At 46.2% G+C, this 26,968-nt stretch overlaps 8 protein-coding genes across 8 annotated transcripts; 5 read left to right on the forward strand and 3 right to left on the reverse strand.

Moving 5' to 3' along the window:
- Positions 1-2,207: 2,207 nt before the first annotated feature.
- On the forward strand, positions 2,208-2,544 carry N7532_001759 (uncharacterized protein; the record flags this gene model as incomplete). The annotated part of the gene is made up of 2 exons (XM_056614253.1): positions 2,208-2,435; positions 2,488-2,544. 2 exons carry the CDS (start codon positions 2,208-2,210, stop codon positions 2,542-2,544), a joined length of 285 nt encoding a protein of 94 aa, XP_056479294.1.
- A 3,787-nt stretch (positions 2,545-6,331) lies between these two features.
- N7532_001760 (uncharacterized protein) lies at positions 6,332-6,934 on the forward strand (the record flags this gene model as incomplete). The annotated part of the gene is made up of 1 exon (XM_056614254.1): positions 6,332-6,934. One exon carries the CDS (start codon positions 6,332-6,334, stop codon positions 6,932-6,934), a length of 603 nt encoding a protein of 200 aa, XP_056479295.1.
- A 2,280-nt stretch (positions 6,935-9,214) lies between these two features.
- N7532_001761 (Dyp-type peroxidase) lies at positions 9,215-11,383 on the reverse strand (the record flags this gene model as incomplete). Its single annotated transcript, XM_056614255.1, has 8 exons — positions 9,215-9,849; positions 9,903-10,190; positions 10,247-10,326; positions 10,384-10,509; positions 10,563-10,661; positions 10,714-10,994; positions 11,057-11,282; positions 11,334-11,383. 8 exons carry the CDS (start codon positions 11,381-11,383, stop codon positions 9,215-9,217), a joined length of 1,785 nt encoding a protein of 594 aa, XP_056479296.1.
- A 1,867-nt stretch (positions 11,384-13,250) lies between these two features.
- On the forward strand, positions 13,251-15,296 carry N7532_001762 (uncharacterized protein; the record flags this gene model as incomplete). Its single annotated transcript, XM_056614256.1, has 1 exon — positions 13,251-15,296. One exon carries the CDS (start codon positions 13,251-13,253, stop codon positions 15,294-15,296), a length of 2,046 nt encoding a protein of 681 aa, XP_056479297.1.
- A 365-nt stretch (positions 15,297-15,661) lies between these two features.
- On the reverse strand, positions 15,662-16,087 carry N7532_001763 (uncharacterized protein; the record flags this gene model as incomplete). The annotated part of the gene is made up of 1 exon (XM_056614257.1): positions 15,662-16,087. The coding sequence occupies one exon, from the start codon at positions 16,085-16,087 to the stop codon at positions 15,662-15,664; it is 426 nt and encodes a 141-aa protein (XP_056479298.1).
- Positions 16,088-17,996: 1,909 nt separating this feature from the next.
- On the forward strand, positions 17,997-19,366 carry N7532_001764 (Zn(II)2Cys6 transcription factor domain-containing protein; the record flags this gene model as incomplete). Its single annotated transcript, XM_056614258.1, has 2 exons — positions 17,997-18,158; positions 18,212-19,366. Coding segments are annotated over 2 exons (1,317 nt in total), but the record flags the coding sequence as incomplete, so codon positions are not given.
- A 3,510-nt stretch (positions 19,367-22,876) lies between these two features.
- On the forward strand, positions 22,877-23,834 carry N7532_001765 (cutinase-domain-containing protein; the record flags this gene model as incomplete). Its single annotated transcript, XM_056614259.1, has 3 exons — positions 22,877-23,081; positions 23,151-23,638; positions 23,694-23,834. 3 exons carry the CDS (start codon positions 22,877-22,879, stop codon positions 23,832-23,834), a joined length of 834 nt encoding a protein of 277 aa, XP_056479300.1.
- Positions 23,835-24,681: 847 nt separating this feature from the next.
- N7532_001766 (glycoside hydrolase family 3 protein) lies at positions 24,682-25,452 on the reverse strand (the record flags this gene model as incomplete). The annotated part of the gene is made up of 3 exons (XM_056614260.1): positions 24,682-25,080; positions 25,120-25,247; positions 25,302-25,452. 3 exons carry the CDS (start codon positions 25,450-25,452, stop codon positions 24,682-24,684), a joined length of 678 nt encoding a protein of 225 aa, XP_056479301.1.
- Positions 25,453-26,968: the final 1,516 nt, after the last annotated feature.

The raw sequence follows: 26,968 nt of genomic DNA on the forward strand, positions 1-26,968 counted from the left end.
TAGTTCCAGCCCTCCGATCTCACTTTCGAAAATCGGCAGGCTCTAAGAGTCATACATCCAACTTTGTGGAGATGATGACTAATACCTTGAGAGGCAGATGTTGCGAGTTGATCACAATGGTAAATTTTAAATTCGCTTTAGAAGAATGTGAAATCTACCTTACTATGGATTGAGTATTCTAAATTATGTTGCTTGATTCGGTATCAACGGAATCCCTAGGATTCCGCGTCGTAGATATTGAAGGCACTGTCTGACCGCCCCTGTTTCATTACTTAGCCATAGTTCAAAAGAATTTCATCAAAGAGGTCATTGAATAGACTCCAATACCGTTACCTAATTGAAAACTTGAAAAATTTTTCAATTTCATGGAAAGAAACACCGGGCGGATGAAAACGGAAGGATTTTATTGGGGACATTGCCACAGTTACACTCAATACATATCAGATAAAGACCCACAACAAGTCTACACGAAAACGGAGCTCTACACGCTGATATTCCGTTTCTCGGGAATAAAATTTTGGTCCAAAAAGCAGTATGCCTACGGCTGCTTGATGCATGGGGGTCGACTTCTATGGGGCGAAGAGGGCCGCTACGTCATGAAGCTGAATCAGATGGTTGTTTTCGGTGCAACGCAACTGTACCATTAGTTTAAGACTACTACAGACCACCACATAAGAACTAGTGCAGGTTACTATGGCACGAAAACATGTCAGTTCAGTTCCCTGAATAGTCCTCAATGTCCCATAAATATTCCCAGTAAATTAGACACTCGGCCTTGATGCGCTTCAATTGATGCCAGACGAAAGCAGTAAATAGTTTTGCAAGCAGCGAAGGCACTGGGAATAGGTAAAATATTTCCAAATGGTCTGTGCGTATTTGAGATACTAAGGCACCATTTGATGATAGATCAGCAGCACTGATACTTTGCAGGGGAAGGGTTTTTAGTACATACAATCTGCCCTGATGTATTTTCAATTGGTGCCGTCTCTATGTTCTAACTAGGTTACGTATTTGATTCTGATGCTGTCTTCCTTCTGAGCTTTTTTCCTTCCTCTATTTGCTCCTGTATCTATTGTCATCTTGATTTCATAGCTATCACACGAACATCGATGATAGATATCATGTAGGTCGAACCCTTTCTGGGACTCATCAATAATTGGATCGACATAACGTAATCGGTAGGCGAGCGCCGCACCCCAAAACACCATATTAAATGCGATAAATTACCACATGATATCCTGCCAACCACTGTTTAACGTAGATTATTCCTATGATCTAATATTATTTGCGATATATCTAGCCTGTTTTTAAAGTCTAAGAAATTTAGAAGTTGGTGATTCAAAGTATATAACTGCAGTGTACACAGCTCCAAATTGTTGTATTTTACTGTATCAGGATACAAGAAATGTCTCGTTTACCATATATGTTACCGTATGGTTTATTACATCTGTAGTAATTAGTAAATCAAGAATGAAAGCGAGAGAGCTTGTCGTTGTTGAGATATTCGACTTTAAAATATCGCATTTAATATGGTGTTTTGGGGTGCGGCGCTCGTTTACATGCGGCGCTCGCTTACCGATTACGTTATTACCATTTCTAACCTCCTCTGCTACTCAGACGAACCTGCTCAAGTAACACGCTAATCCAATTTTAATAAGGCTTAGCTCGGTGATGGTATCTCCTAGGCGACAAGGACCCTAGCTACCTTCAGCAATTAAATATCATCTTCGTCTATGTTTCAGTTTGTCGCGCCGCAAGCGCTGTTCCTGGAGGCTTGATCTACAGACTATTCCTAAAGCTGGAAAGTCGTTCCATCATGCGCAATGAAGAATGACGTCTACGACTATTTTGGGAGCTCAGTCTCATTCTTCGTCGATCTCTCTACTTTATCAATAGCGCGGAATCTGGCGAGTCCGAGAGGGATGAACGATTGGCCGTTTCCTTGATACTTGCCCTGAAGATCCACATTCTTGTCAACCTCCTGGTGTAACCTTCTGGAAGTAACGAGCTAAGGCCCCTGCTGCCTTGTATTTTTGCCTTTCAGAAAAGGTTTAAATAATGAGATCCCTTCGCGCTCAATGAATAGGCACTCTTCATTATCCCAGTTCAAACAATTTCACTATCTTTCAGGTAATGAAAACTACCATCATATGTGACGCCCGGTGGCTAATAACCATCTAGATTACCCAGTCTCTTAATCAGCCACCATGAAGTTTATTCTGGTTTCTCTTGCCCTCGCGGTGACTGCAATTGCCGGAGGTGGCGACGGCGGCGATGGCGGAGATGGCGGCAAAATCTGCAAAAGCGGCCAAAGTGTTGTTTGTTCCAAGAACGGAAATGGAGGCCTTTTGACCCTGGGTAATATCGCAACAGGTGCACTGGGAAGCAGTTGCTCAGGTGGCGATGTTTACTGCTGCGACGACAAATATGTCCAGGTAAGAATGAGGTTTGATGACTTTAAGATTCCGCTCGCTAACATATAATTAGAGTGGCTTGGTGAACCTGGACGTGAATGCTCAGTGCAGTCTCAATCATCTTCTCTGAGGGAATCTCTTGAGCCAAGTACATCTCGATCACCAACGTGGTCTGTCGCGTTATCTGACCTTTGTCTCCATCTGCTTTGGCTTTATTCTCATCGAGGATTCTCATCGAGGAGATTGCAATTTTAGTTATTTTAAGGCGCCTAATACAGTATTCGAGATGTTGGTCTATTTCTGCGGTCAAGTAACTGAGTAACTGATGTTTCTATGAGAAATAGCTCGTTTCAGCGCGTAATGTTATAGTCCCCCGGTTATGAAGTGGGATTGTATGTTGTACTCGTACCTGGTGGTTTATTAAAGAACTATCATGAGGTCAATCAACCTCTCGGGGGAACTAGTGCACGACGAAGCGGGAAAGTCAGCAGTGACGATGGAAAATCCACCTAAAACTAAGAACTTGCATACTACAGTACCACCCTGAAAATCTATTTTTTTTTTGTGTCACCCAGCAAACTTTGGAAGTAATATCTATTAGCTCTGGCCAGCACTGCTGCAGCATTCGGTCCATTGTATTAATCGTGCTTCAGGGTATATTGATTCCTTGTAATAAGCACCAAATCTACCTGATTTATTTGAATCTCTCCATCAAGACGCAATTTTGACATGGTCAGTGTAGCAAAAACAGTTCTAGATATCAAATTATTAGGAATGCACGTGTATTCAACGAAGGTATCAAAGCTGAGGAAAGAACGTACTGGGCGACCGCAGCCGCAGTACCTACATCCTCCACGTGACCAGACGTTGCATCGGCTTCAAATCTCAGGCCTCAGAACCCATGGGTTATACCAGCTACACTCTGCGTTCCATTGCAGAAAGTTCTGCCTTGTGATCCACTTATTGAAAGCTCCATGGCTTATGGAAATGGAATAAAGTCCGTTCGTTAACCTAGTTTTCGTGTCGATCCTCCTGTTTTAATTCCATATCGTCGATAGGCGACATAAAATAGTTTGCTCCTTTCATGTACACATGGCAATATTCCTATGACACTAAAAATCCCGAACCTTACGGAATAAAAACCCGGTTCAGTTCAGCAGTAACCTTTTTGTCTTCTCGAATTATGTGGACGATGCAACGACCAAACGGAAACGGCTAGATTCTCATGATTTATGTTGCATGGACGCGTCAGCTGACCAAGTCTTGTACATTCCCCGGTCGCAGATCCATTCCCTAACCTATGATCACACAGCAATTTTGATCGGCATATTTTCAAAAAATTCTCACAACAATTATTCAAGTTTGGTTACTCCTGTTATATGATCATCGCTGGCAAAAGACAAAATGAAAGGGCGGTCTAAATAGTCGGACAGTTACCGAAAGCGGCAAGTAGGTGGGGCACAGCACTCGGTCGGCCCTACTCGATTTTTCTGGTCAGCTTTGAGCCTTAACGGTCGGATCATCGCGAATGTTTGGATATACTATAGCATGAGTCTCAGTCTATTACACAACGTGCTGGATACTATGGAACTATCTTCATCCTGAAGAATGTGCCCGAGGATTGAGAGAATATATAGAGACCGAAATTTGGGATGTAATCTTGGAGATGGTGATCTACCGATCGAAATGAGAATTCATTTCGTTGACACCTGAGTACTCCGCTCAATATACCTAAAATCGTATCATTTCACTGCAATGTCTCCGATTCATGACACTGAATACCATGGCTTCCAACATTAGATCAAAGCATATAAATCTAATCGAGATTTGACTTCTCCCGCTATTCGTATCAGTGTTTATCGAGGACAGAGTACAGAGCCGAAAATATATTCCTGTTGATAATTTCATGGGATAAAATTCGCGACCATTTCGCAAAATCCGTTTAAGAGCTAGTCGAGGTTTTCGGCGAGCAGACGCTCGGAGGTACCCCGTTCAGTTGAGCTAATCGCCATATCCAGAAAAGTGATTAGGCCAGCACATTGTCAATAATTTCGTTATCTTCAGCGGTATTTCGAATTTATTCAAAAGGATATAAATTTGTGACCATATATTTCGGCCGACAACGAAGGTAAAAATCGCATTGACAAAGATAGCACTGAAGAGTGCCTAGGCGTGTCTGTTGATGATGGGACTGTTACAGCGCCGGGCTAGTATATGTGGCTGGAAATCAATCAGTCTGAAGTCAAAATTGCTGTAAAGGGAATATGACGTACCTTTAATCCGTCCTTGCGCGAAAAACTTTTGCCACATTGCGAACAACAGAATGACTTTATCAGCAAATGGATTCGCTTATGGCGATTGAGATCATGGTTGCGGTTGAAACTCCTAGGGCACAGGTCGCACTTGAAAGGACGGTCTGGAGTCGGTGCAAAAAAGCCATAAGGTCGTTCAAGGTCACAGCAGTACTGTATGTTGGCGAAATGCTCACCAGCGGGACTGTCTAGAAGTCCAGGCGGCATGCTCCCTATAGCAGTAGTGGGGCTCGTCGAGCTATACCAATTTATCATGACCGGGCCATTCATCGCAAGGGGTCGGCAAAACAATGACTGGCGCGAATGACCCATGCCATCTTGTCTGTGGGGGCTTTGCGTGGGTATGGGTCCCGCAGGATAACGGATGTCCAGCCCAGCTTGGCGTATCGGGCATTGGTCATAATATCTCCGGGGGGATTCTGCCTGCTGCAGGTTCGTATAGTGTTGCATATTCTCTTTGTGGCTGTAGATGATCTTCGACCAGGAGTTGAGAAAGACGGTGCACGTACAACAAGCTATCAAACGCGCAACAAAAGTCGCTATTGGGACTACGACACCTGCGCCCAGAACAGATACGAAAACTCTACCAGGCATGTGTAACGCCAGTAGTAGACTATGCATCAACGGTCTGGCACGACTCACTACGAGACAAAACCCACCTTCGACATCTGAACACTGTACAAAGGACCTCGCTGATCCGGGATTCTGTCGGCATTTAGAACAGTGTTAGGTTTTGAATGGTTTTGAAGATGTACCGTAAATTACCGGACCATCATAATAGCGGGAAACATGTTTATTACCTGTCAGGCCTAGAAGCTGCCACCTCGGTGCCCCACATTCACTTTCCCGCCCCCACCCGGGGTTTCTTGGTTGGCACTTCCACTGGCGGTGCAACGAACCATGGCTCCCAACCTAGCCAAGTCTACTCTCGTGTTGATTCATGATATGATTGCCAGTAATGAACTAACTACCTCGCAGATGGCGAAAGCTGCAGGCTGCAGCAAGCGCGCCATTATCAGGATCCGGTCTAACCTGCGACTATTTGGTAGTGTCAAAGCCCCTCCTATCAAACCTGGACGGCCACGGAGCATCACTCCGATTATGCTGGAAGCCCTGTGCGACCATCTACTCGAAAAGCCGGATCTATACCTTCATGAGATGGAGCTCTTCTTTCTTGATGAATTCGAAGTATCTGTACCAAAGTCCACGATCAGCGATGCCCTGCATCGCAAAGGGTGTTCCAAGAAGACAGCTCGACAGAAAGCGAAAGAGCGTAACCCAGATTTACAGAATTTCCGGAATTCGGTGTCACACGACCGTGACTCTTTCATTGTTCCGCGAACCCTACTACTAACTAGTAAGCACCAAGATGCACTAAACTCCACTTGGAAGCCGATCTACATAGCATTATCCGGTTTTTTACAAATACAGATATTTACACAGTTCAGATACATACCATGAGGCTCTCGTATTGGAGAGCGTATTGGAGAATCGCTGGAAGCTTCCCGAGAAAAGTCTCATCCTTGTTATGTGTCCGCTACTTACCGTCTATCAACACATCACCGTTCACCGTTCACAGTTTATTATATTTCCAACAAGCTTCCAATGCACCACCCATCAGACGATATACCATGGCATCTAGTTGCCTCGAATCTTCACTGGGCCCCGGGTGCGCTCGCACCGCAAGTTCGCGCCCTAAATCTTCCTCAGCTTCCCGGCAAACTGAAGGACAAAAAGGGCTGCGCGTGCGGTGCCACTAACTTGCACCCAAATTCTCCTGCGCCTAAATCTTTTGATCGAGATGGATTCACTGAGGCCTTTGCAAAGGCCGTGTCTGATGCTTCGAAACGCAAGCGAGCCCAGTACCCGGAGAAGTACAGTTCCCCCAATCCCAGTGATGTTCTCTTGGGGGATGAGCTCTTTGAAAAAGTCGATTCACTCTTGTCCCGGAGAATAAAAGGCGGGCCTAGACTTCCATTTGAGCAAAGAACTGCTTCCGCATTCCTTCACCCTTGGGAGTGTGATGATTATTGCAATTTCTTGAGTACCACCGAGATCGGATTCCTCAATCTGGAGGTAGTGAAGATGCTACTCATGCTAGGCGAACTAGGCCCAATTCTTCAGGCATGTGCTCACCCAGACGAGGGACTTTCAGGGTGGTACTCTGCTGCCGCCTGTGATTGCATGGTAAGTCCAGTCCCGATTTGATTGTTCCAGACGACATTACCAAAACTTATTGCAGGCGAGTCCCTTTAATCTCGGGTGGGATAGGGCCCTATTTAGGGCTCTGGAAGCCTATATTGCACTCAACGTCGCCCTTTGTTTCCCGCAAATCTATGACCCGACAGCGGGTCGAACTGATGAAACCGACTATCGCCATACAGCATTCTATCAGTCGATGCTGAGAAGAGTCACAGAGTCACATTTTTTCCTTCCGAAGCAACGCCCTATCCACACCAGCAGTTTTTTGGAATTCCCCGGGACCACTTTTGTGAAGAATCTGACATGTCTAGTAAGATTGATCAGATGCACTGGCTCCATCGCACAGACATCATCAAACGCGCCGGTCACTATGGTCTACTCTCATTTGATGAGTTCCTCAACTTAGAAGGTCCATTGGATGATCAATATCAGCCATTGGAATCTGATGTTGAATCAGTGAAACAAGAACTCCTTTCTAAAAGCCTTCCCCTCGACATTGTGCTTATGATCATGGATTTTGCTGATTATAAAGCCAAGAGGGTTCTCGAGGTCCCGCATGATCCCCTTCACCCTGCCAACAGAGCCGAACTGGACCATTATCTTGATCAATGCTGGCAAATAATCATTGGCTGTAACATCATGAACAACGAATTTGGTGGGGATACGATTGACTGGCAAGATCTAGTCCATAGTGAAGTGAGGACCCTTTTTTACAGACCAGAAAGACCCTATTACCTTGTTGATTCGATAACGGGAATGAAATGTACTGGTATATAGACCATATTCAAAAGCTTTGTCATTATTTTGAACGAAGGCTACTAGTATTAGTGTTCCTTGAAAATTTGTTTACTACTATCTTTCAATGCTCCTCTGTCCATGATTTGGAGCGGAAAGAAAACAAAATATTATACTTTGCTCTGAGTTGTATGTATTAATGGGTTTCTTAGCATTTGCGTCCCCATATCTCTTTCAGATAGCCGAGAATTGGGGACCAGAAAAATCAGTTTCCTCCACGTATGCAACTCTGGAAAGCTTTACTAGCCCGAAAAGTCCTGGCCATTTCCTTATTATTTACTTCATCACTGCTAAGCATGTCACGAATCGCGAATCATGAGAGTAGAATAGGCTAGGCCGTAAGCCATAGTCTGTTGCATGGCCAGTAGGTTTTCTAAAGAAAACCCGTCCTTTCCGCCCGCTCCTCACCAGAGAGGGCACTCATTCAGCGGGACATCCACGCTCAGTGGGAACAAGAATGGAAATTATCCACCAAAGGTGGTCAATTACGAAAGGTCGATAACACCCTGCCAGCAAGCTACACTAGGAGGCTATACGAGAACTTGCCAAGGACCCGCGCGTACAACAGGCTATCCAGCTACCGCAAAAAAATTGCCTACAGCGACGATGACCGGTGTGCATGCGGCGCACAGGAAACAGTCACCCATATCCTGGTGGACTGCCCACATCTGAGAGGAACTCCGAAGAGAGTCAAGGAGAGATGTTGGAGACGCATTCAAGAGTGTATTGAGTCTGCTGGGAGGCTCAAATCAAGGTGAGAAAGGTAAACCAGACACCGTCTCGCGAGCCAGGACGGTCCAAGCCGTGCTGGACTTCGCCGAGGCGTCACATCGGTTTCGCAGTCGTGCGCCACGAGGGCAGCCTAACAATGGGAACGGCAATTAGGCTACGGCAGGCCTTGACTAGACTCTAGGTTCGTTTTCATGTACGTACACGGAGATAAGTAGTGGAGGAATCTTGGAGATAAATTATGATTGCTTGATGCAATTTGAAGAATAATTTCACCCGGGAATACAAAGAAATTATCTTGAAACGTAGCCTTTGTCGAAGTCTAGTAAAATTAATGGATTTAGTACACAGGTTGACTGAACAATGGACTTGCGGATTAGATGATTGCATAACATGATGACAACGGATGAAAATATTCCCATTTTCACTTTACAGACTCTATTCTGCTATACTAATAAAACGCATCGATCTGCCATCCAAAGTTTTATAATTTCTTTAGTACGTTTAATGAGGATAATCTTCCCATATACTAATCTCCCGGCTATTCACTATGCCTAAGGAAGCCCGACCAGGCTGCCTGCGTAATTACCAGGTCCTAGCCATTACGGGTAGTAGGAGGTAGGTGAAAGAACACTTATAAGTGGTAGAAGAACCTTCAAACAATAACGTGTCTTAATTGAATCAAGCCTGCGAATCGAAGCCATATAAATCGCACATATCCCCTGAATCCCGAGTCATCTGCTACTAGTTTTTGTAGTTGACCTACGTATCCTCCGTCACTAGACTTAGTACATACCTTGCACACTCATCCCCACATGAATCGGACATTCTCAGGCCCAAACCCGTACCATCCTCACTCACGGAACCCTCAAACCAGTAGTCGTGTGAACCGTTTTTATCAATTCCCCTAGTTGCGAAGGTGCGATCACCTGAATCTATCGCGTTGTAGAGGAAGCTCAATGGCACCTTTTCTTTACCAACGGGCGCGGTCCAAGTTGTCAGGACATGAAGCGGTGCTCCCTCCCTCCGACCTTTAGGAAAAACTGCCCAGATGACTTCATTGCGCCCAAAGATGCCGGTCTCATATTTGCCAGAATAGACAATGGACGGGCCGCAGCAGCAGGAGTCTGACCGTTTGCGTTTGTTATTTCCGCCCAGCTCCTCAAGAAGTTTTAGGGATGGCGAAAAAAAGTAATCTCCGCCATTGGACTGGATGAAGGGGAGGAAGCTGGTCGTGGTATTCTGACCCTTACCGTCGACAAGGCTCGTGGTCAGGCGTTTGTGTTTTTCCCTTTGGGGCTTCTTGACAAGTTGGCCCACGATAGCATCTTGTCCAGGGTTGGTACCACCAGTATACTCGGTCTTGTCGGCTGGGAAAGTATCCAAATTGATCCAGCCTTGGGAGAATAGTCAGTGGATTGGTCCATATCATCGATGTGAAGTGACTTACTTCTTTTCAGAAACTGAAAGCCGTTACCAATACTGGATTGGTAGCATGTGAACATGAGACCTCGATCTTGCTCGGTATTGGTCTCGTTGATTCCGACTTCAGGCCCATATGGGATGCCGCGACGCATGATATCATTCATATCTCTATTGCTGACTATGCTTCGAGGCTTAGTCTTGCGCATGTGTGAAGCAAATGGACAATTCTTGTGATCGTTAACGTCATAGTTGAATTCGTTCATCCTTGCATCTTTCGGACAGTCTGCATTGGGATGCAGTTCAACAGGGGCCCCTATCATTCGTCTCAGTGTCTTGAAATGCAAATCACACTACAAACGTGTAACTTACCACTTTTCCAACGTCCCACCAGCCGTGCTCCTAACTGGTCTTCAGTAAAGTTAAGTTTAGGAGCTTCGGTTTCCAGGTATCTACAGTTATAGCGGTCAGATCATTTTCCGAAAGATGTGAGCACAAAAGTGGCTTACCTGTTGAATTCTGGTACATATTGTTTGAGTTTGCGGATGACGAGGTAGCTGCCGTCCTTGGCCCAGGGTGGGTGCTGAGATTTTGGCTCATTGTTCATATCACCATCGTGTCCGATGATAATGCGGCTATTGTTTTTTAGTCAATGAGTGACTGTTTTCAAGTCCATAAAATAACTTACCCCGGACGGCACATATATTGGTAATTGCCATCTCCCTTCTCGCATTTCTTATCAAAGCCCGTCAACCGAGGCTGCGAAATGGCATCCAGGAAACCGAAGCTGTGATGGTTTTAGGTTGAGGTTTTCCAGTGCAGAGAACTCGAAGACTTACTGCTCATGCTTTGCGTTCTCCTCGGGTCGTTCTCTCCCATCAAGAGTAATGATGTGCTTGATTCCTTGCGTCGAGCTGAAGTACTTCTCAGCCAGCTCCTTCGTGGTCTTTCTGACCTTCGTTTCAGTCCCGCACACCAACACCACGCCATCAACGCCACCATTTTTCGCTTTGAATTCATCCATCCATTCCTCAATTTTATCTCTGCCCTCGTTTACCATGTCAGCCTCCATACCCTTGCGAAATGGATCATCCACGAAGCGGTCCTTGTTTTTGTCCAGCTACAACGAAAGCGAAGGTTTAGCACTGGCTCGCAGCCATAAAGATCATTATGATTACTTACCTTTTGCATTCCCTTGAAGCTGAACGCAATATTTACTGCAGCTAGCTCGTGCAAAGTACCCGGCTGCGAGGTTTTAACCTCGTGTATCTCCTTCCTGTGGCCTAGCGCATCTGCGGAAGTCGTAATGACTTTATCATCCAGCAGCTTTCCGAGACTAAGCTTGAAGGCACTGGCATCAGTGATCTGAAAGAACCAAAAAATTTGGTACTTTTTTGTCAGACCAGGCCTATTGCAGGTCAGTATGAAAGCTAGCAGTGATATGGAGAGAAAAGCTCACCAGATATCGCCTTGGATGTTATCAAGATTGGGAGCTTCAGCTTCGGCCATTTTGCAATAGTGAATTTGTGGTGTAGGTCCAAAGAATGGGAAATACTAGATGCGGAAGAGGGGATTAAATAAATCACAATTTATGCTGCCTCGGGCCTCGCTTTATATATTGATGTGAAGTACGTGCCGCAACTTCCGCCGAATGGCACCCCACATGTCTACAACAGTCAAATCATACTTTTCGTCTACGACATAGATGATCCGATGTAACTGTAATTTTGGCCCCTTTATTACCTACATTGGGATAGGCACTGCTTGCGGAAGGTCTTAACACTGATGGTACATGGTAGATCTTCTACATCTTCTCATAGTGGTATGTGGTGAGTATATCCAGGGGCTCAGAGATGTCAACCTGGTGATTTGGTAATCCAGACTATGAAAATAAAGAACGGGCAAATGACCAAGGTGGCCTTTTACTGGAACAAACTGTTGATAGTGACGAGATTGGTGTTTGACGGATTACTTGGTCACAAAATTCGCATTCCCTTGGACATAGACGTGGCTGAAGAACATAGGTATTCCGGATTCCGTGGCTCTTAGCGATGCTGCAATACTATGCTATACATTCAAAGTCAGGGGATCATAAGAATTCTTGGTACGTTTCGATGAGCGGAAGGAGCTTGTCGTTGGTCTTGCCTTGTCAGTGAATACGACGCAGTAGTATACTTACCCATTTTCGTCAATGATTGCACATACGGCCATGGTCCAACTGCAGTCAAATGCTGGGAGCGTTACAATGAGATAGCCCCACAGTTGCCCTTACTACCTCAATTTTAGGTTTGCGGCTGGCGAGGAATTTCAAATCATTTGAATTCCGTAGGTCGACGATTCGACACTGACATGTCGACCAGGGCGCTGAAAAGAAAAAATAGAAAAGTTACGGCGCAGCATGTCCCACTGTTCATGGTTAGATCTGCATGGCTCTGACTGGGTGATCTTCAATTCCAGACTGTTGCATAGTATGACCTGATGCTGTAGCTAACATTCCTGTTGCAGTTGTACTGTACTGGTCATCACAGCAAGGGCTCCTCCGTGTTCTTTTACACAACAATTGCGTAAGCATGCCGAGGAAGACAGTAAATTGTACTTCCGGAGGTACAGAATATGACGGGAAGTACCATTCATATACCCTTTTTAGACTCAATTGATCCGTATGCTTTTATCCTATCGAGCAATACCATTTAGGGTAGTCGGTCTAGGAGATGACGGCTAGGGATGAATAGGGTTGCGGTGGGTTGTGGGGCCAGCACTGACGGGCTCGGACACGGCCCGTCAAGGTTACCACTAAGGCTTTACATCCCCCCTAACTTGTCCTAGTCCACATTCCACTCTTACCATCTAGCATGCCGCAATAGGCCACTCAAATCTTTCAGGAAGCTCGGATGCAGAACACACTCCTGTACTTCCTACTATTAATATGATCAACAATTTGATCCTCAACTTCCGGCTCACCCCCAACATAACTAAAGTCAGTATTTATGTCGCGCTCCTTGATGAATGGTTGATATAGGAGAAATGGCATTCAACAACATTCTGCACCCTGCTGAAGGGATAGACTAGAAGTTTGTTATTTGCCCACATCCGCGGAGAAGGATGTTCCTGAGCCGATTCATCCCAGATGTATCTTGACATGGATCGAAGGCTTTGTCCTTTGTTACACGAGCCATGCCTGTCTCGTTCCCCGGCCAAGTCTGGCATGCTGTGACGAAAATATTGCTGGGCTCGAGGGTACATACCATAATGGTGACTTTAAAAGCATCGCAATCTGCAATGCATGAAGTTGCGACTGTCCCTATACCTACAAGTTTTTTCTGTTTGAGTTCATGCCTGCCTTTTGCGACCAGAATACCGTTACTCCACTGTCAATATGAAATCTCGATGGTATACAGGAGCTCTCTTGCTGGGGACAGCGAGGGCGAGAGACATCAAGCATCTCGAGTCTCTGTATCGCGAAGGAACGACACCCGACACCGCTGTTATTGGTGGGAGAGAAGTTGCGACTTTGTCGCAACCTCTGCCGCAAGGCCAGCCTATTGACTCATCTGGATGGAAGCTTCAATGTACCACGATTATGAGTGGTCACGACTGTGATCAAACAATCGATAATTCGACCGACACATTCTGGCAGAGTGCGGCCAGCAGTGACGCCCAAAATATCACTGTTAACTTGGGACAAGAACGGACCGTGAATGGGTTGACAATGGTTCCCAGGCGAGATAATGAGGAGAATCTCATCTTAGAGCATCAAATCCTCCTCAGTACTGATGGTGAAAACTGGAGTGAGGTCTCATATGGAACCTGGTGGAAGGACGACGCCATGAAGCTCTCGGCGTTTCAGCCTAGAAAAGCCAACTACCTGCGTCTGTCTGCTGCTGCGGAGAATGGTATTGCCATTGCGGATCTGCAGATCTATGAAACCGAATTCATTCCTCCAAACCCTGCCTTGGGTGCTTGGGGGCCAACAATTGATTTGCCCCTGGTTCCCGTCGCTGGAGCCGTTGATCCAATCTCTGGCGCAGTGGTGACATGGTCCGCCTGGGGACACGAAATCTTCACTGGCAGTCCTGGTGGCGAGACACAGACTGCCACTTGGCACCCAAAGGATCACTCTGTAACTCGGAGAGTTGTCGAAAATACGCAACACGACATGTTCTGTCCTGGTATCTCGACCGACCAGAACGGTAAGATCGTCGTCACTGGCGGAACAGATCAAAGTCGGACCAGTATTTACGACCCTACCGTTGCTCGTTGGTTCAAAGCAGCGGCCATGAATATCGATCGTGGCTACCAGGCAACGTCGACCCTATCGGATGGGCGCATCTTCGTCATTGGTGGTTCATTCAGCGGCGGGGTTGGTGGTGGTTCGGAGGGCGAGAGTGGCGCTGCGCGTGGCAAGGACGGCGAGGTCTACGATCCTGCAACCAATCAGTGGAGTAGAATCTATGGCGCGCAAGCATCAGCTATGCTTACCGACGACGTTCGCACCTACCGACAAGATAACCACGGCTGGATATTCGCCTGGACCAACGGCTCCGTTTTCCAAGCTGGCCCTAGCAAAGCGATGAACTGGTATGGTACATCAGGGAATGGCACCACCAATTCTGCTGGAAGCCGCACTGGCGATGAGGACGCCATGTGCGGAAATGCGGTCATGTACGACAACGGCAAGATTCTCACATTCGGTGGCTCTCCCTGGTATGAAGACAAACCTGCGACGACTAATGCTGCCATCATCACAATTGACCAGCCCGACAAGAATCCGTCTGTCAAAAAGGCAGGTAACGGGATGTTCTACAAGCGCACTTTCCATTCCTCTGTTGTTTTACCAGATGGCTCGGTGTTTGTTAATGGTGGCCAGGATGTCGGGCTTCCCTTCAATGAAAGTGGCGCCCATTTGACCCCAGAGCGATTCATTCCCGATGCCAATGGCGGCAAGTGGATTAAACAGCAAAAGAACAGCGTCGTCCGTGTCTACCACAGTCTCTCGTTGTTGCTTCAGGATGGCACAGTATTCACAGGTGGTGGTGGTTTGTGTGGAGATTGTGATGCCAATCATTTCGACGGTCAAATCTACACGCCCCCATACCTCCTGAAAGAAGACGGAACTCTGAAGACTGACCGTCCTGTTATCAAAAGCGTTTCACCAAACGAGGTCAAGGCTGGCGATACCGTCGAAGTCACCACTGGTGGTGATGTTGACGAAGGAGCGTCGATCATCCGTTATGGCTCGGCGACACACACGGTGAACACTGATCAGCGACGCATCGGTGTTAAGTTGACGAAGGATGGATCTAATAAATACAAGTTCCAGATTCCTGCGGAGGCAGGCATTGCCCAGCCTGGGTATTACATGCTTTTTGTTCTGAAGAACGGGGTTCCCAGTCATTCGGTGAATGTTCGAGTAGCGGCTTGAATGATATACAGTGAATTTAATGGCTAATGGTGTTGGGCGTGAGAGTGGTTGATGATTGGATGCATTTACTTCTTGATACATGTCTACTTCTCTTGACGCGTTGTTGAAAGATAGTGGCGCTCTTTTAATTCTATTTATAATAATCCCGCAATCGTCCGCTTTGAATGAAATAGTATTCGAAACTGTTGTTAAACAATATCATATACTTGAAGTCAAAATTATAACTTAGTACGGGACTCTTTATCATCTTTATCTTATCTAGGGCCTCTATATTCATTTCCATCTCCCATACCAGCGATACTTGGAAGGTTCATAATTGTATGCATTGCTTAGATGGCTCAGGTCCGGCTTATTCTTCTGCCTGGCTAAGCAAGCCGTGACAAATCTGCCCATGTGATAGCTTCAATGCCACGGCGTGAAAATTGTAGGTGAAAGCGAGATGAGGCAATATCCGTCAACGTGCCGGGATGGTTCTCCTCGAGCTTTATCCTGCGAGTCTCCATAATCTCCATGCGGAGTTTCTCAGCCGCAACATACGTCAGGCTGACTATTCTCACGACCGTTTCAAGAAAGCACCGGGCGAGCGCGGTCTTGCTCGTTTTGGGATAGAAAAGTGGCCTCCTCGAAGGATTCTGAAGCTCCCGTTCGTGGCTTCTGTCGTCTAAACAACATCCGGGGTTATCTAAATGGGCGGCTCGTGCAGGGTGGTCTAGTGGAGTAGCAGTGACAGTCAGTTGTGTCATATGGATGGCCTCTTCCAGATCCACAATGGGAAGCATTGTCTTGTACATGTTTAAATAACATCCGGGGTTATTTAAGTAGATGGCTCGGTCAGGATGGTCTAGCGCAACAGCCAGCCGTGCTATACGAATGGTCTCTTGGAGCACCATTATTGCTCCCGTTTTCAGAGTGTCTGTCGCTTAGATGCCTTTGGTTGCAGGTTTGCGAAGGCATTCATCATTGTCAATGTTGTCAAGAATAAGAACCATTTCCCTCTCTTGTCATCTTGGAACCAATTTTCGACCAATCCGCATATATCGACACGAGGGTTATGGAGACCGTGAGTTTGACCTGATCCACGATATCCTGGAAACTTTGTTTAGATCTAGCTGCATTACTTGCGTAAACCCAGAAACCCCATGATGACGATTTGGATCGGATATGATAGGAGTATTTGACAAACTGAGGGGGTGGTCAAATACCACTAGGATCCTTCGGGATAGGCTTATTCATCGTTCACTCAATTCTCCCTAGTGTGGTTTCATAACAAGCCACAGTTCGATTATAGAAACCCCGGAGATCGCTCAACCGATCTCAACAACCTTCAATCCATCATCTTATTCTATTGGGACATCTTCAGTACTAGCCAGTACATCAATTCCTCATCCTGACATTATTCATACTTGAAATCACGAGACCTGGGCGGTGACGGGCTACACCATACCTCCGTCACACACACCTTCTTCCTTTCCTTCTTCCTCAGTTAGCCAGATAGCTACGAATACAACGTTCGGCAAGCTGCACTCTGTTTAGCTCACTCCATCCAAACAATTCAATAGCGAGTTGCGATTTCCTTTAATCTATTAGTGGTAAATTACCCTTATAGGTACAACTTCGTACTAACCCAAGCCCACCGAAACCGACGAGCGCTACTCTCGATCTTGGGACCGAGCACTCTTCATGAAGGTGTTGAAGTACTTCTCGAGTAACAAAGTCTGGATCGCGCAAGAAGGGGATAGTTAATTTCGATGCTTAAGGAACTACTAAAGCAACGGTCAAATAGCCCTCCGACACCACCAAAAATCATTCTAGATCGGATTATCAAAGGCCACTATCGACCACTACATGACACAGCACTACTAGCGCAAGAAATCGCCAATCTTCTCGCAGCGAATGAGAAGAAACGCCAGAAACGCACTCGATCTAATCAGTGGATAGCACATAAAGGGGGCCTAACAGTTAAAGAGGGCTTACAGCTGGCCCAGCAGCAAAATCAGCAAGTAGAAGGTGGAAATGCCGTATCGCATGCGCAGAACGATCTGCCTATCCAGCCGGATCAGCCAGCCAGGAGGGCTCCGCCAAGGTGTAGTGGATGCAGAGAAATTGGCCACAGGATTAATTCATGTAAAAATCGCTATATTTAAACAAATTTATGCGTTTTGGTTGGAAGGCCTCCAATTAGAAAAGTCGAGTCGGGCAAAGTTGTCAGCTCGGCCGTGTTGTCAGCCCGACTGTGGATTACGTTAGTTAGGATTCAATATATCGACAAGCTAGATTTTCTAGCAGAATATCCTCAAGCACATAAAGATACCTTTAAAACAGAGATTATTCAGCAGTTTCACAGCAGCAGGTCTAGTTCCACTTGATCCTGAACGGGTACTTACACATGCTACAACAAATTCTTAAGCTCAGCACTGTATATCCATGTAGTGGGTAATGGGGCTGATCGGCTGGCTTGTGTGATCAGCTCCCGTGTGGGTCTCGTTATGTGAACGAATCCATAGAAAGTGGAGACCCTATCTCGGTTTCACTCGTATCCATTTCCAAAACCGGCGAAAGGATTCGGGCCCGTTTTGGGTCTAGCCGAAAGCCTAAAGCTGAAGCAATATGGCCAAACAGGCGGATCTAGTCTGCATTAAGAATTTTCATTAGAAAAGGGATCGCTTACGAAATTTGTATCTTTCAACCTTTCCCCTATAGCCAATATTTCGTGTGGCAATCCGTTACTCGAGTGACCAAGACGTCTGCACCTTGCGCAACTTCCACAATAAGCCCGTATTTTGTTTCCAATTCATCTTTATGCGAAAATCTCATAAGAAGTCTCGGCATGGTTGTGCGGAGTGCAAACGACGAAGAGTCAAGGTAGGGTCCCCTTCTTTGCCTAACCTAAGCATATTGCTAAAGCTACCTGTTAGTGTGATGAACTGCGACCTTCATGCACCAATTGTCGCAGAAGAACCTGCAACTGCAACTATAGCTCATCTGACTCGTATATGTGGCTGAGCGCGGATTCTTCTCAAAATAGTTCAAGGTCCAGATTCGGTTTTCCTCAGGAATTGATGAATCTATTTTCAAGACTTGCGACCCCAAGAGGGCCAATACAATGCAGTGAGAGCGGATCTCCTGTGTTCGATCCGACGCCCCTCAACCTGGGGAACCTTGAGTTGATGATTTTGTGGTCGAGCAAAACACACTTGTCTTTCACCCGAGACGAAAAAACTCAGAGAGTCTGGCAGGTTCTGGTTCCTCAAGAAGCACTGTCTCACATATTCCTCATGCATGGGCTGTTAGCCACATCTGCGCTTGAAGCGGCAAGCTCTAGCGACCGCATTTCTCGAGTAAATTACATAAATACAGCAGTGATGCACCAGAATGAGGCTTTGATTGGGTTCCAAGGAATTTTGGGCCAAATCAACTGTCAGAATGCCAAAGCCATTTTCGCCTTTGCCAGCATTCTCGTTGTCTATTCATTTGGATTCTTCCACATTGAGAACCCTGCTGGAACCGCGATTGCCATGGAAGACCTCTACCAGGTTCTTATGCTCTGTCGTGGCGTGCAGCAAATTATAACTCGCTCTGAATCTTCGATACAAGGTAGCAGCTTCAGTCCAGTTCTTGACTTCAGTCCTGTGGATTATCCTGTCCCTTTGCCTGGGAGTGTCCAATTTGCCGTACACCAACTCCGCGAAGCGAACGCTTCTTACGGTGCGCGACGCGCGAGCCATGACACTCCCCTTTACCAGGTGGCAATAGCCATCCTCGAGGAGGCTTTGAATGCATCTTACCAGGACCGCATTGCTCAAAATGTTGTCAGCCGCTGGGCGATAACGCTTCCTCAACCATTTCTAGAGCGGTTGAACGAACGGGAACCAATGGCGCTGGTAATACTAGGATTTTTTTGTGTAGTACTACACCGTTTAAAGGGGATTTGGTATTTTCGAGGATGGGGTATATCAGTTATGAAACTGGTATGGCAAACAATACCACTGCAATGGAAGAACCTTCTGCATTGGCCCGCGGTGGAAGTCCTCGGGGAGGCTCCAGAAGTGCATCAACCACAATTACCTTGACGTGCAAATAGAAGAGAAGATGACGCTTTAAGCATCGCCTCAATAATAGAATACAGAGGCACAGAAATTCATGATACGAAAGCAATGCATACAAGGCATACAAGTATTTACAGGCGACGTACTCTCAAATCCCCCAATAGTTCACATCATAAGCCCACGCCTTACAATGGGAGTTGAATCTGCCCCAACCAAAGAGGCCTTATCAGATTTTATCAACACAGTGATGGTGTATATCAACTATTGTAAAGAAAGAGGTGCTTGGTTTAACTTTTTTGTCATAAGTGTGACGGGTGGGCGACATCTTGCTGTCATGAGTTCCGCGTAATTACAGTCCACAATGACCTATTCTGCAAGTCTGTAAATAGCTAGTAGAATGAGAATAAGCCTGTCAAAGCTGTCAGTGCATAACTAGTCTTGAAGATGCTATTTGTCACTGATTGGACGTCTTTGAAATCCCCCACCGCGAGCTTTGGCTCAAGAAATACGCAGATAGAGCCGGATTGGAACGGTGGGCCTCTCTCTGCTTCCTTTTTTCAAGCCATTCTGTTCAAACCAGTGAGTTTGAGCTGGCCTCCTTCTGAACCAATAATCATGGGTTCGGAGCACGCATTAGCGTCGAAGAAGAGATTGCCAGAACATGACCCTTGCTACCGAGATACTGGAGAGTTTTATAAGAGGAGGGAAAATCCTCTTGGTCTCTTTGCTGCACCTCTGCCCTTTGGCGCAAAAAGGTTGTTTGGAGGCAACTAGACGCTGAAGGCCCTCGAAACAGCAAAAGACAAGCTTCTTATTGCTATGCAAAGTCAGATGAGTTTCATGGTGGTGTCTTTGCAAATTGCACTACAATTGCACATCAGAGCATACTTGAGTTCTTTGCTGCTAAATAACGAAAATTGACCGCTAGATACCGACGAAGACTTGATGGTTAACTTCAGCCTTATAAACGACGACAATCTAATGCACAATTACAGTGAAGGTCACCTGAGCATGTAACTACGTTTACAGAGCTTGAAGAGAGCTGCATGCTTGAGAATTCCAGCAGTCCTCCACTAGCCAGTGTGGTGAGTTTACTAAATACTTGAGAGTGGTGAGTTCAATCTGTATAATACTGATAGAGCTCAAAGGTATCGTTCGGACTCCAGCCTGAACCTCCTGGAAAGATCATCAACATTAGTTTCAGTTCTGGCGAGCCTAGAAAGTGATATCCTTGCTATCCCTGCCATCGGTGCAAGTGTTGAACGGCTATTTAGCTCCGCATGAGATATCTGTTATTTTGTCCAGGCAGGTTGGATCCCACAACCATCGAGGATCTTATAATAGTTATATATGCATATCAAATTTCGAATTTGACGAATAGCATCATGTGATGCTTAACGAATACCTCTCAAAAGATGAAATCCAGGTCGGCAGTGAGGAAAAGTTATCGCATCGGATCGCTTTGATCCGATCAGTGGCTACAAAGAGAATGGTCAACAGCTGAAGGTCAGATTACTCAGAAGCCATTACCTTGCCCAAGCGAACTTGCTATTGGTAAACACCTAAGAATATACTGTCGAGTCAGAAAGAATAGGGCAAGTTGCCGAATGATGTCGATCAGAATAATGATGTTCTTTCTATAAGCCAGCTATGCATATGACAGAGTTCGGAAAGAGACCAGACTTCATGAAAAGATACGGAGGTTAATGTAACATAGTGGCAGACGGAACTATTGGAATTAATCTATAAGAACCTAAAAAATTCATTGAATAAATGTCCATTCGCGTGGAAGTCCGATACCACTCAACTGTACATTCGTCAGACCGGAAGACACGATCAAAATCCCCCTTTGTATAGTGTTGATACCTTGAAGCTCACACTAATTGTTGCTCAGCATGTTCAGGTCTTAGACATGGTCGTTTCATCACTCGCCACTCCAGAAGTTTCCCAATCTAGCGATTGAGTCTTTTTTGCATTTGCTGCTGACCTCAGAGTAGATCTTCATATGTAACTCGGGGTGTTTCGTGAATCTCCTAGAGGATCTTTTGACCATCATCTTCATTAAGGATCTTTGTGTCAAGGAATTTTGAGCATATGCCTGAGGAAGCTGGTATTAGCCCTCATGGATGATAACAGAGCGTTGAAGAGCGGTGTACAACAGTATTTAATATCGAGTAGTGCGCGAAGGATACTCATTCTTCAAGCTTCAGCCTCTGTTATCGAACATACTGTTCGGTACAGCTTCTAGCCATTTCGTACCCTTAAAGGTCGACCTATACGCCTCTTATTGCTTTACCTAGTCCCGGCGTCATCGAACCTGACCGTGACCTTTACACTTTGGACATCCAGATCGCTTCAAAGACTGCTCTTTTTGCCGAACCCTTGATCGTAGGCATGTCATTTTGGTATTTGAGAGTGGTAGATCAGGGACTTTCTTATGGATTTTCCCGTAAGACCACCCAGCGATCTCTTTCAAAGTAGTGATCTGGGTACGTAGATTAGGGTCTAATTCACAATTCTGGCGACGTGGTGTGCTTATAGGTGTAGGATTAGGCGCCCTAGGAGATGTAGGGAGAGGTCCCTTAGGCACTGGGCGCTGTGGTAAAGCTCTCACACGAGGCATCGTGTGATGTAGAGAGGTGTAGAAAGAGACACGAGCTCAATACTATGTGTACTAGCCTATTTTAGGAAGGCGGAGATGGGAGCGGTAAATGGGGGTGGTCACAGACTTTTGCAGTGCCACACTGCCACTGTGAATGATCATTGTTTGCTTGTTCGTATCCAGAATTTTGGAATTATTTCGCCACAGACATCTCCAAAAATGGTAGGCGACGAGGCGCACTCTGCATACCCATCCTCCTCTCTTCAATGCCCTCCAACCGAGAAAACAGCTAAATCGAGCCTCGCTTGCGATGATTAGTACCAGCTGGGGTCTTTTAAACGCAAATTCACAACCTACAGTCCTGATGCACAGATCTGGTTCAATAGGGGTCTGATCTGGATGTTCTCATTCAACCATGACGAAGCCGCCAGATGCTTGGAGAAGGCTGCCATTGCAGACCCTTCGTGTGCTATGGCGTATTGGGGACCCAGGCAAAGTGGAGACAGAAACCAGACAAAAGGACTTCATCAAGTTAGTGCGTTTCAGGCAACACTTTCCGTTTTCTCGATTGGGCTGATCAAAGATCGCCCAATCTTTTGCAGCCTAGAGCCACCGTGTGGATAACCTCACCTGATAGACTTCACTAATATAGTCCGTTTTAATTAATAGATACGAATTCGAGATTCCTGGTTCGGAAAAGTGGGTCTAGTTCAGATGTGGACCCGCGGATCATCGCCCCCATCAAGAAAGGTTTACGAGGTGAAAACGAGATTGGTCTCTATTCAATCAGAATATGACCACGGCTTACACCATCAAAATATGGATCAAGAAACCATGATTATTAAAATAATTTGGAAATTATAAATATTTCTATCTCGCTGCTTTCTTTTCCCACGTCTCAGCTCTCTTTTTTCTCGACGTCGTACAACAACATGCTTCCAACTCTTCGTCTATCCTTTCTGGCCGTCTTGGCTACATGCGCCTCATCATTCGCTCGGCCATCCATTTTCGCGCGTGACACCAGCTTGTCTGAAGCTCTCGAAACATTTGAATGCCGATGCGGAACTTCGGAGTTTCTCTCACTTCCACATGCCAATATCACGGCCTGGGAAAAGGCTAAGCAATGCTCCAGCTACAGTAAGAAGGCGCCTTCTGCAAGCATATCATAATTCCACACCATAAAACTCATTTGGCTGGTACCGGCAGAATTGATTGACGCTCGTGGAACCGCTGAACCGCAGGGTGTCTCTACAGTGTTCTATCCCCTGATCGAGAACATCCTTGCCAACATCAGTGGTGGTGTCAGTCTGCCCGTTGAGTATCCAGCGGGACCTGCCCAGAACACGACCGTTGGCGAGGATTTTGTACTGAACACTATCAACGAAGGTCTTTATCACTGCCCTGGTCAGAAATATGCTCTTTTTGGCTACTCCCAAGGCGCTACGTTGATGCTCAGAGTCCTCAACCAACTTGATCGCAATGCCTTGAGCTTGGTAAAATCGGTTATCCTTGTCGGCAACCCGTACCGCACTCCTGGGAAATTTTCCAGTGTCAATGAGACAGGCCAAAGAGATCACAGCAACACCGTTGGCATGTTTACACATTCTGCTCTTGCTGCAAACACAAACGCTACGATTCCCCATCTCTCGAGTGACATCGACCGGAGTGGCAAAGTGTTGGATTATTGTCTTGCTGTGAGTATCTACTTTTTTAATCAGTTAAGTCATTTGACTAATTATGGTTCAAAAGGGTGATGGCGTATGCTCTTACAACCCCGCATGCTCTTGCCAGATTCCGGCTGGCCATCTTTCCTACGGACTAGTCGATACTGTGCAAACCACTGCCTTTGAACACGTTGTTTCTCGGATCAGCGAAGGTGGCTATAATTAACGTTTCAGGTATACAGACCAGCTCTCTCGAGCTCTTTCGCATGTTTCCGTTAGCTGTGTTGCGAAGTCCACAGGCCACGCAAACCTCTATGGCTCATGTCTGGCTCTCGTTTTCCCTGTTTCTATTTCCTTTCCTGTGCTTTTACTTCTATATATGGAGCAAACTGCTTTGTTTTTTTTTTTTTGTCTCGCGGAAAAATTATAGTTTCTATCGTCATGGTCATCATACGGATGCCAGTCAAGAAGTTTTAGCTATTTAATAGTGCCGTTTACTATTTATGAATGAGTCGAGCATAGAGGAATAACCAACTATGATTACCAAGCTGCTGGTGTAGGTATATATATTGTAGTGGGGAGACCCCCTCCCCCTACTACATGGGTGCCATCCAGACTATGTGACATAGCCGGCAGTATACAGTGGCCGGATAGCTAGTTCTAGAATACACCTTCTTACACCTCCCCAACCTGACCCCTACATTTGGGCTTCTCGCTGTTTCCTGATTGCTACGCGTGTGCTTTGTGGTGGTTTTTCTGCTGAATCGACCCGCACGTCTCAGCGCGTGCAGCCATCGAGCGTTCCCCTCTTCAATATTTAAAACATAACCTTCTTTGTTTAAAACATATTAAGTTCAACAAACCCCCCACTGATTCTTTAATTTATTTTATCCTTTTTTCTGTCTATTTCTGCTAGTACTGAAGTGTCAGAGTGGTAGGCCAGAGGAGTTCTGACCGCGGGGGGGCGGTGTAATTAAGCAGAACTATTCAGCAGAAAAACAGGCAAAAGGCTTTTCAGCAAGAAAGCCTGATCGAGAGCTTACACCTGAGAGTTTAAACTTTTTTGAGCTGGCTCAGGGGCCAAAGGGCAGGAATTGAGCTGGGAATGGGTTTGCTTGGGTTTTTAATGGGTTGTCAATGGGCTCTGCTGGGTTTAGTGGGTTTAGACCTGGGCAAGGCCCATGGGCAGATGGACAAAAAGTCCGGCCCAAGGCCCAAACATGGCCCGACCCAAATGGCCGTACCCAGGTCTTGACGTTCGGGATCCAAACATCCAAACCAGCACGACCAGCACTGCCACATGCGCACACCTCATTGCCAATGGCGTTCGCGATTGAGTATATGAGCTCATCATCGAATGCGGCTGCTGTGAGAATAGGAAGTGTGAACGATATGGCATGACTGAAATCTCCAACTTCGTTGAAGTTGGTTCCCAGACCCGATGCAACACCGTGTATCGCCTCGTTCCAGAGCTGTGAAGTTATGTTAGTACTGGCATAACAACCACGTACCATATGGCACCTGATTACGAAAGGTGGGGTGTTGAGGCGCTCTATGGCTGGTATGTAGAAAATTGATGAGTTGACCTTTTCCTCGAGGGTCAGCTCACCGACCAGCGCAGCAGCACGTTCGTAGGGCGCTGTGAAAACGTCTGTTAATATGTGATCTCCAAGCTGACCCCCTCGACACTCACACTTGCTCGTATCGCACATTCCATTTAGACTCAAAGGCGGAACTGTACAGTCGGGCAGGCTTCGAATAGCCCAGCTACCGGAAGCAAATGGGAAAAGGTACTCCTGCAGATCAGATGCCACAGGCGGTAACAGTACATTGCCAGTTGCCATTTCACATCCAAAGGTTTCCGCTGTGATATTCCATCATTTTGTCGGGGCATGTTGGCATTTATATCGTTCTCATGCAATCCTCAGCCATGGAACCACTACAACATGAGGGAACAATGAGTTTATGCTAAAGGGAGGTTTGAGGAGTTGTCCCTGCATGTTGTCGTAGCACCCGCAAACTCCTTCTAGTCGTTCCTTGTAATAACAGGTTAATATAATGTCTAATTAAGGCTGAGTGCAAGCATATCAGCTTTTGTACCCTTGTCGCCGCCGAATAGTCTGGCCGCCGACGTAAACATGAAGTTGCGTAACTATTTTAGACTAGCGTTTGGTTTCATGTCATACTTATTCAATACGACTAGGAGGTCTGAGGACTCTATTGGGAAAACTTCAACACTTGAATTAGCCAAATCAGTCTTGCATGGTTTGCTACTACTATTGATGGCCTCATCCATTTCAGTTCCCCTTCTCGATTATGAGCCCGGATGCTACTTGCCAATCGGACAAGTTACAATAGTACCTTGTTTGGGAAGGATGTGTATAAGCAGTTAGACCCTCTACTCGGAAGCAAGATATGCCAAACAATGTTACCCGTTTAGAGCCTCGGCTTGCTTCTTCCACTCATTGATGTGTCCGTCTCGGAAGTCGGGGGAACAGGCTACCGTGGGCTGGTAACAGTCAACGTTTCTGGCTAATATCTGCCGCTGTTGACGCTCCTCTTTCGTTTGCAGCATGTTTTCAGCATTTGCTTGCGAACTCTTTCCCCAGTAATCACTAGGGGCTATGACCAAGTCTTCCTCGGTTACGTTTTGAGTATAAGCTTCCATGCAATTGTGTAGCAGATATATCTAGGCCGCAGCTTATCATATTCGCCACCTTCTTCCCATGCAACCCATGGGAGAAAGTCAAGAGAATCGGACTACAGCTGGTCTGTGGCACAATCCGGGGCAGGACTAGGCGAGTACAAGGTGGCGGGTGTGCGACCGAAAATAACAGGTATAGGTACAAAAACCGAATTTCCGCGTAATTTGTACCTAACTGTAATAGTACCAATCCCCTTTAATAGATTGTAAAACAGATACAAGGGCATATAATTAGAATCCTGGAACGCCTGGAAGGTTCCACGCAAACGCAGCAAAAAGCACAAACAAAGCAACAGCCGAATTGGCAAAGTGTCAACTTCTGCCTTCTGCAGTTCGCAGTTGCTCTACTGCAGTGCTTGGTGCTTCCCGGAGGTCTATCTGGATCAAGGTGATAAGTCTTAACAGCAAGGTTTGGTTTCGGGAACCCCACCATTGCTTATCATGATGCTGCGGGTTCAAATCTTATTGGATAAACTGGCTAACGCCTCATAACATCTCGCAGGTCACCTTCGTCGGAGGATATTCACGATGACCAATAGCTTATATGAGGACAACGCTTCTCAACCCAGATGGTCGTATCATGTGATTAGGGTTTGAAACAGCGTCTCTATGTTTCCGATATGGAAGGCGAACCTGGGTCGGTCTGTATATGTAAC

Source organism: Penicillium argentinense (assembly GCF_028826775.1).
Source record: "Penicillium argentinense strain IBT 30761 chromosome Unknown utg000002l_segment0_segment0, whole genome shotgun sequence".
NCBI lineage: Eukaryota > Fungi > Ascomycota > Eurotiomycetes > Eurotiales > Aspergillaceae > Penicillium > Penicillium argentinense.